Source organism: Berghia stephanieae, chromosome 1, assembly GCF_034508935.2.
Source record: "Berghia stephanieae isolate SIO BIC M18660-M18661 chromosome 1, UCSD_Bste_1.3, whole genome shotgun sequence".
NCBI lineage: Eukaryota > Metazoa > Mollusca > Gastropoda > Nudibranchia > Aeolidiidae > Berghia > Berghia stephanieae.
The window spans coordinates 98,908,342-98,921,056 of NC_088360.1; the positions used below are offsets into that span (position 1 = coordinate 98,908,342).

The following is a 12,715-nucleotide window of genomic DNA, read 5'->3' on the forward strand; positions in this document are numbered from 1 at the left end:
TGCTGTTGGTTTTGTTTTTGTTTTCATTTTTTGTTTATTTGTTATTTTTTGTTGTTGTTGTTATTTTTCTTTATGTTTTTTTTCGGTTTTGTGTTGGTGTTTTTTTTTTTTTTTTTTTTTTGGGTTTTTTTTTTGGGGGTGGGGGTTGGTTTGTTTTGTTTTTGTTTATTTATTTTTTTTGTTGTCCTTTTTTTCTTTCTATATTTCTTTTCTGTTTTTCTTTACGAATGCCATGGTTAGAGGGACTTTATTAAGAACAGTTCCTCCAACAGGCGATCTACAAACAATAACCTAGAGCCGAGTGTCGTTAACTTCATTCATTTTCCATAATCGTGTTATGATTTGACAGAGCATTATTTTGTCATCAGTTTAGTTGCCATGGAAACGAATTCCATCAATTCCAAATTGGCCATGGAAAACGGTCTCACGACCTCATGAAAGATTCATAGCCAATTTAGCATAATTACCAATTTGGCATATTAAATCAAACACCTCGTCTTGCCAACGACTAATCCACACACACACACACACACACACACACAAACAAACACGCTTTCTCTCTCTCTCTCTCTCTCTCTCTCTCTCTCTCTCTCTCTCTCTCTCTCTCTCTCTCTCTCTCTCTCTCTCTCTTTCTGTCTCACACACAAACCAACGAATAAAAAAACCACACACATATACACACAAAACGTACATACTGGTGTTATGCCTTCAGGTAAAATACTCAGATCTGCCAGCCGGATATAACGTACCACCAGCACACAAAACTATAATGTATAACCTTCAACGTTTATAGTCTGGTTGATACAATTTAGTGAGAACTACTCATAAAAATGGCTGACTAAAAACAATAACAAAGAGCTAAGTGACGTCAATTTCGTTCCTTCTATAGGTAATACAAAAACAATTGCTTTCATTATTTACAAATTAATCGATATGTATATAGTTTCATTGCTACATATTTTAATATTGATTTTCCTGAATTAATATGATATTTCTTTAGTGATGTGTAAAATAGATTAATGAGCATTCTTTTTCTTCATGAACCATAAAGGAATGGAGCAATCTACTAGAAGAAATTGTAATGACAGCACTAAGTCGTGAACGACTCCTGGTTATTCTGAGGGCAACATGGTGGATTATAATAATAATAATAATAATAATAATAATAATAATAATAATAATAATAATAATAATAATATAATGATATAATAATAATAATAATAATAATAATGATAATAATAATAATAATAATAATAATAATAATAATAATAATAATAATAATATAATAATAGCACTAATAATAATAATAATAATAATAATAATAATATAATAATAATATAATAATAATAATAATTATTATTATTATTAATTAATTATATTATTATTATATTATTATTATTATAGCACTAATATATATAATAATTATAAATAATAATAATAATAATAATAATAATAATTAATAATAATATTAATAATGATAGATATATAATAATAATAATAATAATAATAATAATAATAATAATAATAATAAATAATGATGACGATGATAATAATAATAATAATAATAATGATAAATAATAATAATAATAATATAATAATAATAATAATAATAAATAATAATAATAATAATTAATAATAATAATATAATAATAATGAATAATAATAATAATAATAATAATAATAATAATAATAATAATATAATAATAATAATAATAATAATAATAATAATAATAATAATAATAATAATAATAATAATAATAATAATAAAATAATAATAATAATCATAAAAATAATAATAATAATAATAATAATAATAATAATAATAATAATAATAATAATAATAATAATAATAATAATATGATGAATGATGATGATAGATAATGATGATATGATGATGATATGATGATGATGATATATATGAATAAGAAGAAGAAGAAGAAGAAGAAGAAGAAGAAGAAGAAAGAAGAAGAAGAAGAAGAAGAAGAAGAAGAAGAAGAAGAAGAAGAAGAAGAAGAAGAAGAAGAAAAGAACGAGGAGAAGAGAGGAGATAAGAAGAAGAAGAAGAGAGAAGAGAAGAAGAGAAGAAGAAGAAGAAGAAGAAGATGAAAGAAGAATACAGAAGAGAAAAGAAAAGGGAGCAAAAGAAAAATTAAGTGTTTTGTCATTGTGTAAACGTATATATATAAAAATAAGTGTGAAACTTTGTAATGACATGTTCGTCACTTGAGTCATTTAACAGAGATGTACTTCAACTTTTTTTAAACAATCACTTCAACTGTTGTCACCATACTATAGTAATCGCTACCACAACAACCTTACTATACAACTGACACAACAATAATAACAACAACCAGCATAACCACTTTCATATGAAATAAATAATCGACATGAATGCGTAATTAAACGCCCAGCCATTAACCTATCCATCCATTATACCTTTCGTTTTAACAAGACGACAACGTTTGCCAACTGACCTAGATAAAGACGCCACCACGTATTTCATACCTGGTTGTATTTTTTTGTATTGCTTTATTTCGCTCATTAATCTTTTAGAATGAATTTGATTCCCCCAGTCAGTAGCAAACAACAGGACGACACTTGGTATGCTGAAGAAGACGACGTGTCTGAAACTAGGACACCGTTACGGAATGTCTGCTAATGATAACGGGACAGGATGATTTTTTTTACCCCCCCCCCCCTTTTCCCCACCCCCTACCCCACCTCCCTCTTTTTCCCCCTTTACTTCTTTTACCTTTTGTTTTGTCGTTATTATTATTTTCTTTGGTTATTTTTTTAATGCGGATTAGTAAGCAAGCGGCGATGTAAGCATTCCGTCAAGCGGAAGGATTCCTGTCTTGTTATCCACGTCCGGCATGCTCAATGTGCGTGCGCATTGTCAGTGGCTTCCGGGAGGTCTTTGAGTCATGGCATGATGAGTGATGAATTATTTTCTTTATTCTAAAAACGTCTGTGCGTAGTGATATGCCAGTCAAGAAATGGTTGCTTTTGTTCGGTGACACCAGTTCTAAAAATATTCCAACCTTGGCACTGACATTATTATTAATGATATCATTAATAACAACGATTTGTTTGTCCAAATGGCCAACTGAAAACCACAAGAGCTTCAATGAATTACTTATTGATGTGAATAATCATCATAATATGTAACCGTATGAATTTGATACTCCGTGGTTATAAACATGACGCTAAACGTAGTATTGAGAGGGATTCAAGATAGTCAAAATTTAGGGAGCAGGCAGTTTGTATAAGGTAAAGATCCGAAAGAGTGTATACGAAACACTGCCAGACAAAGCAAGAAAGAAAAGTACACACACACACACACACACACACACACACACACACACACACACACACACAAAGAAAAACAAACAAACAAAAACCCAAAATAAAAAACAAAAATTTAAAAATTTAAAAGAAGCAGGAAATAAACCCCCAAATAACCCCCACTCAAAATAAGTAAGACTGATTTTTAGATGTTTTTTTTTCTTCTATATTTCTTTCTTGCGTTGTCTGGTACTGTTTCATACACACTTTTTTTTCAGATCAAGAAAGCTACTATGTTTGATAGACCACTTCTTTTTTTTTTTGGAGTGGTGATAGTGTGGATTGTAGAGTGTCCCTCTCGTGGCCAGATGGAGATGTCGTAACAGATGAGTCCTGGGTTCAACGGTTCAACTCTCCAGCGCCTCAAAAGTTTTTATTCTCCACTACTGTCTTCTGGTACTACTTTCCTTACTTCATTTTTCTGTTATTATGGGAATTCTATCAATATGGTTCAACAGTCGTTACGTCACTTTCCTCGTAATGACTCATAGTAACTGGTTCTAAACTATCGGAACAATGGCGGACGCCATTATCTCCATCACTTCCATTATGAAATACTTCTCCCCCGAGCATAAAAGTGTATCCAGACGAAAAAATCATTATAAATCTGATCATGTTTTGACTTTATATCATTCTGATCACATGACATGGGAAAAAGCCGATTTTCTTTGTTTAGAACCAAGCTGCTGGTTGCTGGGAGGACGTGACATCAGACTATTAATAATTGAATCCTATTATTATATAAAGTTGAACAAATTTCTTTTTTTTTTTTTTTTTTTTTGGATGAGGATATTGGCTGTTATGTTCTCAAATGCAAAACACCAACATTTCATAATTTTGTCATTTTGACATTAGTAGTAGTAGCGTGGTAAGTCATTAATTTGCCTTTTCATGAATTCATCACGCCCACTGTGCTACGCGGGAGTCCCGATAGTACAGTTGGTAGAGTACTTGCTTCACACGCAAAGGGACCAAGATCGATCCCACAGGTGCAGTCGAGATTTTTTTCCCAACCCCCCCTTTCCACCCACCAGTGATTGGGTAGCTGGGTCTATTAGATCTGGCGGAAAGCATTTTGCGATAGACTAGCGTCCTATCCAAAGGGTAGCATGCAATTGCTATTGTCCGTTTCACGCTATAGAAACCGGGATAAACTCCGGCTTCATTGTGCTACACATTGATTAATATTCTGCTTTAAGCTATAATGTGATCTCTTGGTATGACACGCCTTCCGGCCGAAAGGTCCAGGATTCGAATTCCACTTCGAGTGGCGCATAGTTGAGTCCTTCGAAAAGGCTCTTTACTCACATTCTCTCGCCGTATTCAGGTGTAAAATGAGTAGCTGGCCGTTGTCTATGTCGCGGGAAAATGAAATTGTAATATCGCCCAGCAGGCGTCATGTCTCGTCCTACATGTCAAGTATTGCTGTTAACCAGGAACCACTTAGTCGAGGAAGGGTGCTTTTTTGGGGATGTTTGTTTTTCAATTGAGCTTTTATAAAGCGCAATATCCACTAAACGTGCTCAAAGCGCATTGCAAGGGGTCCCTGACCAATAGCAACATTTAACATGTAGGACGGGACAGAGACAACGTTGTTAACGACCAGGTACTAATTATACACCTGAGTGCGATCAGAGAATAGTGTGAGTAAAGAGTCTTTTCCAAGGACTCAACTATGCGCCGAGCGAGGCTCGAACCCGGGACCACCGATCCGAAAGCGAGTGCCATACGACAAGACCACATATTTTACCTATAGATGACGATGATTTTGAAAATGCTTTGTTTTGCCATATTATATTATATTGCTCCCAACACAAATTCATTTTTTCTTTCAAAATTTGATATCAAGAAAGAAAAGAGAATGAAGTACAAAGTACAAGTATCCGAAATACAACATTTATGCGAGCCGCTCTTTGTAAATCACAAGAATAATACAATTTTCCGCTTTATAGGTTAAATTATTTCAACCATTTCCTGTCATGTCAGTTATTAGATTATGATTTCGTTATTTCAGGTGAATTTGATCTGGCATAAACGCCTACATGTTGTGACACTCGTTTTCAGGCAGGGAAATGGGTGATTTTTGAATGAAATGCGTGCATTCAAGCAGTTTAATTTAGAAACAAAGGTGATGATGTCCTCCTTTCTGTTACAGCTGAATGAATTAGCTTCAAAGAAAGCGATTTGTGTCATAAATTGTAGGAGCAGTTGAGTGTGATCAACTATGGGGGTTTGTTATTGTTATTGACGGCGGACGTGCTTTCCTTTCATAAACTTGAGCTTTTCTATAACGCGATATCCAGTTAATACGATTTAATGTGCTCAAAGCGCTTTACAAGGGGTCCCTGACCAGCAGCAACACTTAACAAGTAGGACGAGACATGACATGACGCCTTTTAGGCAATATTACAATTTTTTTTTCCGACAGAGACAACGCTGTTAACGGCCAGGTACTCATTTTACACCTGACTACGGTGAAAGAATGTGAGTGAAGAGCCTTTTCCAAGGACTCAACTATGCGCCGAGCGAGGCTCGGACCTTCCGATACGAAAGCGAGTGTCATACCACAAGACCACATAGTCGCATAGACAACTCATTTCAGATAACATCGTCCCATCGACACTGGCTGGGCAACAGTCAATAATCGAAATGTAGTTGAATTGAAACCCAGTACTCATTATTGTGAAGAAGTGCCAAATATAGAAACAATATCACGTGTTTGACATGCATTGCTCAGGTCACTGACGTGAAAGTGACATTGTTTCATTTAGAAGAGAAAAAAAGTATTTTCATTTAAATTAGTCAAATATTAATTACATTTGATGGACAACGCAGATTGTTGAGCGTAATCTCCTGGCAAGGCGGATGATGCCGTAACGGTCGGGTCCTAGGTTCAACTTCCCATCATCGCAAAAAAAAGAAGTTTTTTATTCTTTATTGTCTTCTGGCACTTCTCGACTCAAGTCTTTCTTTATATAATGAACAAGGAAATTATCATGAGAGTGATGTGAATGTAGTATTGGTAGGGTGTTTCTTTTTTTTTTTTTTACGATACCCTCCGAAACCCGCAATTACTTATTTTTTTACGACACCCGCCGAAACCCAGTCCCAGGTTCACTCCCCACTGCTGTCTGCTTCCCATAACTTTGTCGGGTTTCGGCGGGTTTCGTAAAAAAAAAAGAAACACCGGTATTAGTATGAGTCACGCATATTGAAGTAGTAGGCTATTCTCACATTATCTTAAGTATTCGATTACTTCACGATTACCACTTGGATGCCCGACTCATTCAGGATTAAATGTTTGTATAGTTAACTCTCGTACTCTGGAATTACGCGTATTTAAAAATTTGACCATATAACTCGTCCTTCAAATATCGATCGATTTAAATGACCCTCGTCTTGACAAAAACTCTTGCGAAGTCCCAGGTTTGAGTTTTTGCCAAAAATGAGCGTCAGTTAAATCGATTGATATTTGAAAAGGCCACATTTTTAATACGCGTCTTTCCATAATACGGCATTTATTAACTAGTTAAATGAGGTGGGCCCATTTCAAGAACAGTTAAGTATGATGGGCAAGAACTATGAATTGTGGTGTAAGGACAATAAAGAGGAATCGGGTCAGGCTTAGGGTGAGATGTGGAGGGTCTGGCCCGCGTCCTGTCATCAATAATTGATCAGGTGAGGTTATTCCAAGAAACGATTAGGTGATGGTTGGATGGTCGTAAAGTTACGTATGGCTGAGTTAATGGGGATACGGTTCATTGAAGAAGCGGTCGGCAGTATGTAGTATGTATTGGGGTTGTGGGTAAGTGTCTTATGGGCTGATGGATGGATGGATGGATCAACGGACTCATATGATGGGTAGATGGATGGGTGAGTTGATGGATGGATATGTAGATTGATAGATGGATGGATGGATGAATGAGTGAATGGTAGATTGATGGATGGATGGATGGATGGATAAACGGACTCATGCGTTAATGGATGGGTAGATGAATGGGTGAGTGGATGAAAGAAAAGGTGAGTTGATGGATGGATGGGTGGATTGGTGGATGGATATGTAGATTGATAGATGGATGGATGGATGAATGAGTGAATGGTAGATTGATGGATGGATGGATGGATGGATGGATGGATTGGTGGATGGATATGTAGATTGATAGATGGATGGATGAATGAATGAATGAGTGAATGGGTAGATTGATGGATGGATGGATGGATGGATGGATGAATGAGTGAATGGGTAGATTGATGGATGGATGGATGGATAAACGGAATTATGCGTTAATGGATGGGTAGATAGATGGGTAGATGGATAGGTGAGTTATGAATGAAAAGGTGAGTTGATGACTGGATGGATGGGTGGATTAATGGTTGGATATGTAGGTTGATAGATGGATGGATGGATGAATGAGTGAATGGGTAGATTGATGGATGGATGGATGGATGAATGAATGAATGAATGAATGAGTGAATGGGTAGATTGATGGATGAATGGATGGATGAATGAACTGACTCATGCGTTAATGGATGGGTAGATGGATAGGTGAGTTGATGGATGAAAAGGTGAGTTGATGGATGGATGGATAGATGGATTGGTGGATGGATAAATAGATTGATGATGGATGGATGGGTGGATTAATGGTTGGATATGTAGGTTGATGGATGGATGAAAGAATGAATGAATGAATGAATGAATAAATTAATGTATGAATGAATGGGCGGGTGGGTTGATGGATGGATGAATGGGGTGATGGATGAACGAGTATGCATGGTGCCAATGGTTCAATGTATCAAAAGCATAAAAGAAACATGGGCGTTGTCAATAACCAGACGGGTGACAAATCCCCATCCGCGTCATTGTGATATTGGGTTAAGTTCTTTAAAACACACATGGCAGCACTCAACTCAGTTTGTGATAAGTGCCTGACTATTGACATTGACCTTTATTGCAAGATTGCTAGTTGTAGAGAAAGGACGCACAACAGGCGACATGCTATGTATGAAATGAAAAAAAAATGAAGGACTAGGTGCTAGAAACTGATTTCATACCAAGGATAAGAAATTAATCTCTATTTACTATCTGGGTGGGGTCTTTTTGGCGGAGAGGTCAATTACTGTTTTCTATTCCGAGTTCGATCACCCGCCGCTGCGTTGTGTGGCCTTGAGCAAGTCACCTCACCTTAGCTCAATTTGCGGCGCTGCTCTGCGGCTGACGCCTGAGTTATTCCAGTCTTCCCTTGGAATAGATCCTACAGACAAATTTCCCCTATGGGATGAATAAAGGCAATTTTCTTTATTTAAAAAAAAAAATATTTAACCAGTCCCATTTGTCTTGCCTTTTCTTTGGTGCTTTAACTTCAGATCTACAGCTTTTCCTTTTCATCAGTTTTGGATTCACTGGGCTGAAATGACCTTAAGGTGTCGCAACCGCCGTAAAACACCTAAAACAAATAAACCTATTCATTATGGTTAGGAGTATATTATATAATTTATTGTTATAAAAACTCCCCGAATAAAAAAAAAACAAAAAAAAAAATAATCAAACAAACAAAAAACAAAACGTCATAGTTTATATTTCTAATCATTGTATGTATATTATTATATTTCTAAATTCAATTTTTGTGGATCAATTAATCAAGACATAATACCGTGTTGAGATGCTGGGTCACATAATTTGGCTAATCCGCATTGCTGCTCACTATCCACTTTGGTTCTCAAATGCTTAGACATGATAATCGCTTTTCCATCTACAAAAACACAATTGGATCCGGTTGAAAATATGGATTTAATTTTATTGAGCTTTATATAGCGCAATATCCACTAAATGTGCTCAAAGCGCTTTACAAGGGGTCCATGGTCAACAGCAACATTTAACATATAGGACGGGACATGACGCCTGTGGGGCGATATTACCATTTTTCGGACAAAAACAGCGCTGTTAACGGCCAGGTACTCATTTTACACCGAGAACGGTGAGAGAATGTGAGTGAAGAGTCTTTTCCAAGGACTCAACTCTGCGCCGAGCGCGAGGCTCGAACCCAGGACCTTCCGGTCCGAAAGCGAGTGTCATACCACACGACCACATAGCCGGATGGATTGATGATAGATTAATAATGAGAGAGAGGATGGACTTGGAAAAGCTGAAGGTTTGGTTTTTTTTTTAGTAATTAGCTCTTAGTGGGACGATCAAAGGCTGACCTCACTCAACACAATGTTGGAATTTAGGGCAATCGTCAAATATTGATTGTCAGCCTCACAATACTGCCGAACTCTGGAAAAACAAAAACAAAAACAAAAACTAAACAGCACATTTTTCAAAGTTGCTTAAACGTAATTTTTCCCTAAAAAATTATGATCTAGGATCCAAGGTTTTAGGTGTTTTTTTCAATCAGTCCTGGTTAAAACTGACGTGCACATACAAGTATACGTCGGTAATGATAGTAATAGTATTGGTCGTAGATTTATATTATAATGTCACATTTTTGGTGGTTTTGTTTGTTTTGCTAGGTTTTTTAAAAAATGTTGTTTGGTTTTTGTTATATCTATTTGTTTTGTTTTGTCGTTAAAAAACAAATTGTTTGCTTGTTTTTTGTTTTTGTACGTTCATTTTTTTTGTTTTGTTTTTGTTGTCTTTTTCGTTTGTGCTCAACGCTTTTTAAACACAGCTGTATAAAAATGTCATTTATTTCTGATGTTGCTGTTTTTTGCCTTTTAATCACATTTAACGTTTCTTTCCATTGTTTATATATTTTATACTCTACAGATTTTCTCCAAAAATGCCGTCTTTTCACGTCGCCTGGCTTCAATCACAATCAGATCATCCTCCAACACTGTTGTTTCTTCTTGACTGAACTCCTCAGTTTCTTGGGCGCTCCAAGAGAGTAGTGAATCGATGCCAAAATGAGAAGGTCGTGGCCGGAAGTTCTCTAATCCATCCGCATCACCCCGTGTTCTACAACTTTCCCCTCTTCCTCACTTCCGGTGTATTCAACAATATGCAGAGAAAGGGTCCATCAAAGGAAGGTCTTAGGCAGTCGCTCATTGCCAAGCGACAAGCCAGGGGCGAAGGAGAAATCAAACTAGAATATAGGGACACTACGAAAACAGAGGTAAGCTCTAGGGTTGTTTTTTAGAAGCATTCTAAGTTTGGATCGGAAGGTCCTGGGTTCGAGCCTCGCTCTGCGCATAGTTGAGTCCTTGGAAAAGTCTCTTTACTCACATTCTCGCAGCGTACTCGGGGTGTAAAATGACACTAAAATACAGAATACCTCCCTGACGATTCCATGAAAATCCCAACGCATGGATGAAACAAAGTTGTAGGAGGAAATAACTAAATGTGCAAAAAAATGTCCTATGGATGAATCAAGTATTATTATTATTATTATTATTATTATTATTATTATTATTATTATTATTATTATTATTATTATTATTATTATTATTATTATTATTATTATATTATTATTATTATCATTATTATTATCATTATTATTATTATTATTATTATTATTATTATTATTATTATTATTATTATTATTATTATCATCATTATGAGGTGAGGATAATAGATAATAAATATTATTGTATATATGTATATTTTATTTATCTTTGTATCTTGTTTCAGCTTAGTCCCAATGAAAGAGCCAAGAAAGAGCGGAGAAAGGAGCAAAATAGACGGGCCGCCCAAAGGTGTCGATTCAAGAAAAGACAAAATCAATCCAAAGTCTTACAAGTAAGTCATTCAAAAAAGGATTGGGTGTTTTCGTTAGTGTAGACATGTCGTGTACTGCGGCTATGTCGTGATCTTGTGGTATGACACTCGCATTCGGATCGGAAGGTCCTGGGTTCGATCGAACCTCGCTCCAAGCAGGAGCAGGCAGCATGGCTCAGTGGTACGGTCTTTGCTTCGTACCTTAAAGGTACCGAGTACGACTACCCGCCTTGAACAAGGCACCTCGCCCTAGCTCAATTTGCGGCGCTGCACTGCGGCTGACGCCTGGGTTATTCCCTTGGAAAAGATCCTAAAGACAAATTTCCCCCTTGGGATGAATAAAGGGAATTTTACTTTACTTACTCTTAGTTAAGTCCTTGGAAAAGGCTCTTTACTCACATTCTCTCACCATACTCAGATGTATAATGAGTCCGTAGGAAAAAATAGTAATATGGCCTAACAGTCGTCATGTCTCGTTCTACATGTTACGTGTTGCTGTTGGCCATGGGCCGCCCCCTCCTTTGCAAAGCAATTTGAGTACGTTTGGTGGATATTGCGCTATTTAAATGCTCAAGTAAACAGGCATTATATAACAATGACTATGAAAAATGTTTTTTTCTCTTTTTGAGGAAAAATTTTGTCTAAAATCCAAGCCCTATCTCCACTGAGTAAAAATGTTTTTGAATTTTAAAAATCCATTCATAAATAAACAAGTTATGCAGTTTCAAAGGTTTCATTTATTTGGATGACCCGCAAAGAGGAAAAAAAACGCGAAAATATGGGACGCTTTTTCGGCATTTTTTTCGACCTTTGGTTGTATCTTGCGTAATAAGTGGATTAAAAGATTGAAACTTGAAGAGCAAATTAGGATGGTGTTTTGTAAAATACGGGAAAAGTACTCGTCATATTCATATGAAATTTTACAACCAAAAAGAAGAAATGTTCATGTATTACCTTGTCAGCGACAAAACCTCCACGCCCGGTAGTTTTAGAAATTTTTGACTCCAAAGAGTAAAAATCTATTTATAACGGTCTTCTGGTAATCGCACGAGTTTTGTCGCTTGACATAATCTAAAATGACTTTTTTTCTAACTGTGTGCCAACTTTCAGTCATATTCATCGATAAACAGCGTCGTAATTAATTTTTTTAAATAGCATATACGAAACGGCTTCGTCCCATATTTTGACTCGAATTCGGGCACTTCGTGAGCGAAAAAGAGGCCCAAAGATTTGTGCGGGATAGTCATTGCTACATTATAACATTGGGGTTGCCCCACCTCGTCGGTAGCATAGTGGCATGGTATCTCGTCTTGTCACAAAATGCCAAACCTGGGTGGGGTTCCTGACCTCCCATAGTGGGCAGGGAGGTACTTATTGTCTTCTATCCCCCTATATCTGTTTCCAACTTACTTTCTGTCTTTGTCTTGGAATGAGATTACTTGGTTTTGTCCTGGCCCTGGCCAGATACCCTGGCTGAGAAGGAAACAGTCAAATGTATAGTTAGTTTTGGGAGATGATATTATTTTCCTTGTGAATCATCTGTCTGTTATGCACTGTATTATGTTTTCTTATATTGATTTGTAAAACATTTGAGTGTGTGTATTCCTCTTAGTGGGGACCTGTGCTTGTGTCTGGATGAGACTTTTAGTGTTCTCA

The 12,715-nt window shown here is 36.1% G+C and overlaps 1 protein-coding gene across 7 annotated transcripts in view; it reads left to right on the forward strand.

Moving 5' to 3' along the window:
• Positions 1-12,715, forward strand: part of LOC144962513 (uncharacterized) — a 145,835-nt gene that overhangs the window by 117,950 nt on the left and 15,170 nt on the right. For all 7 annotated transcript variants that reach the window (XM_078895518.1, XM_078895523.1, XM_078895522.1 and 4 more), the window contains 2 exons: positions 10,112-10,457; positions 10,973-11,080. In XM_078895518.1, the coding sequence (XP_078751644.1) occupies positions 10,344-10,457; positions 10,973-11,080 (222 nt within the window). In that variant the 5' untranslated portion in view covers positions 10,112-10,343. The remainder of the gene's footprint in view (positions 1-10,111; positions 10,458-10,972; positions 11,081-12,715) is intronic.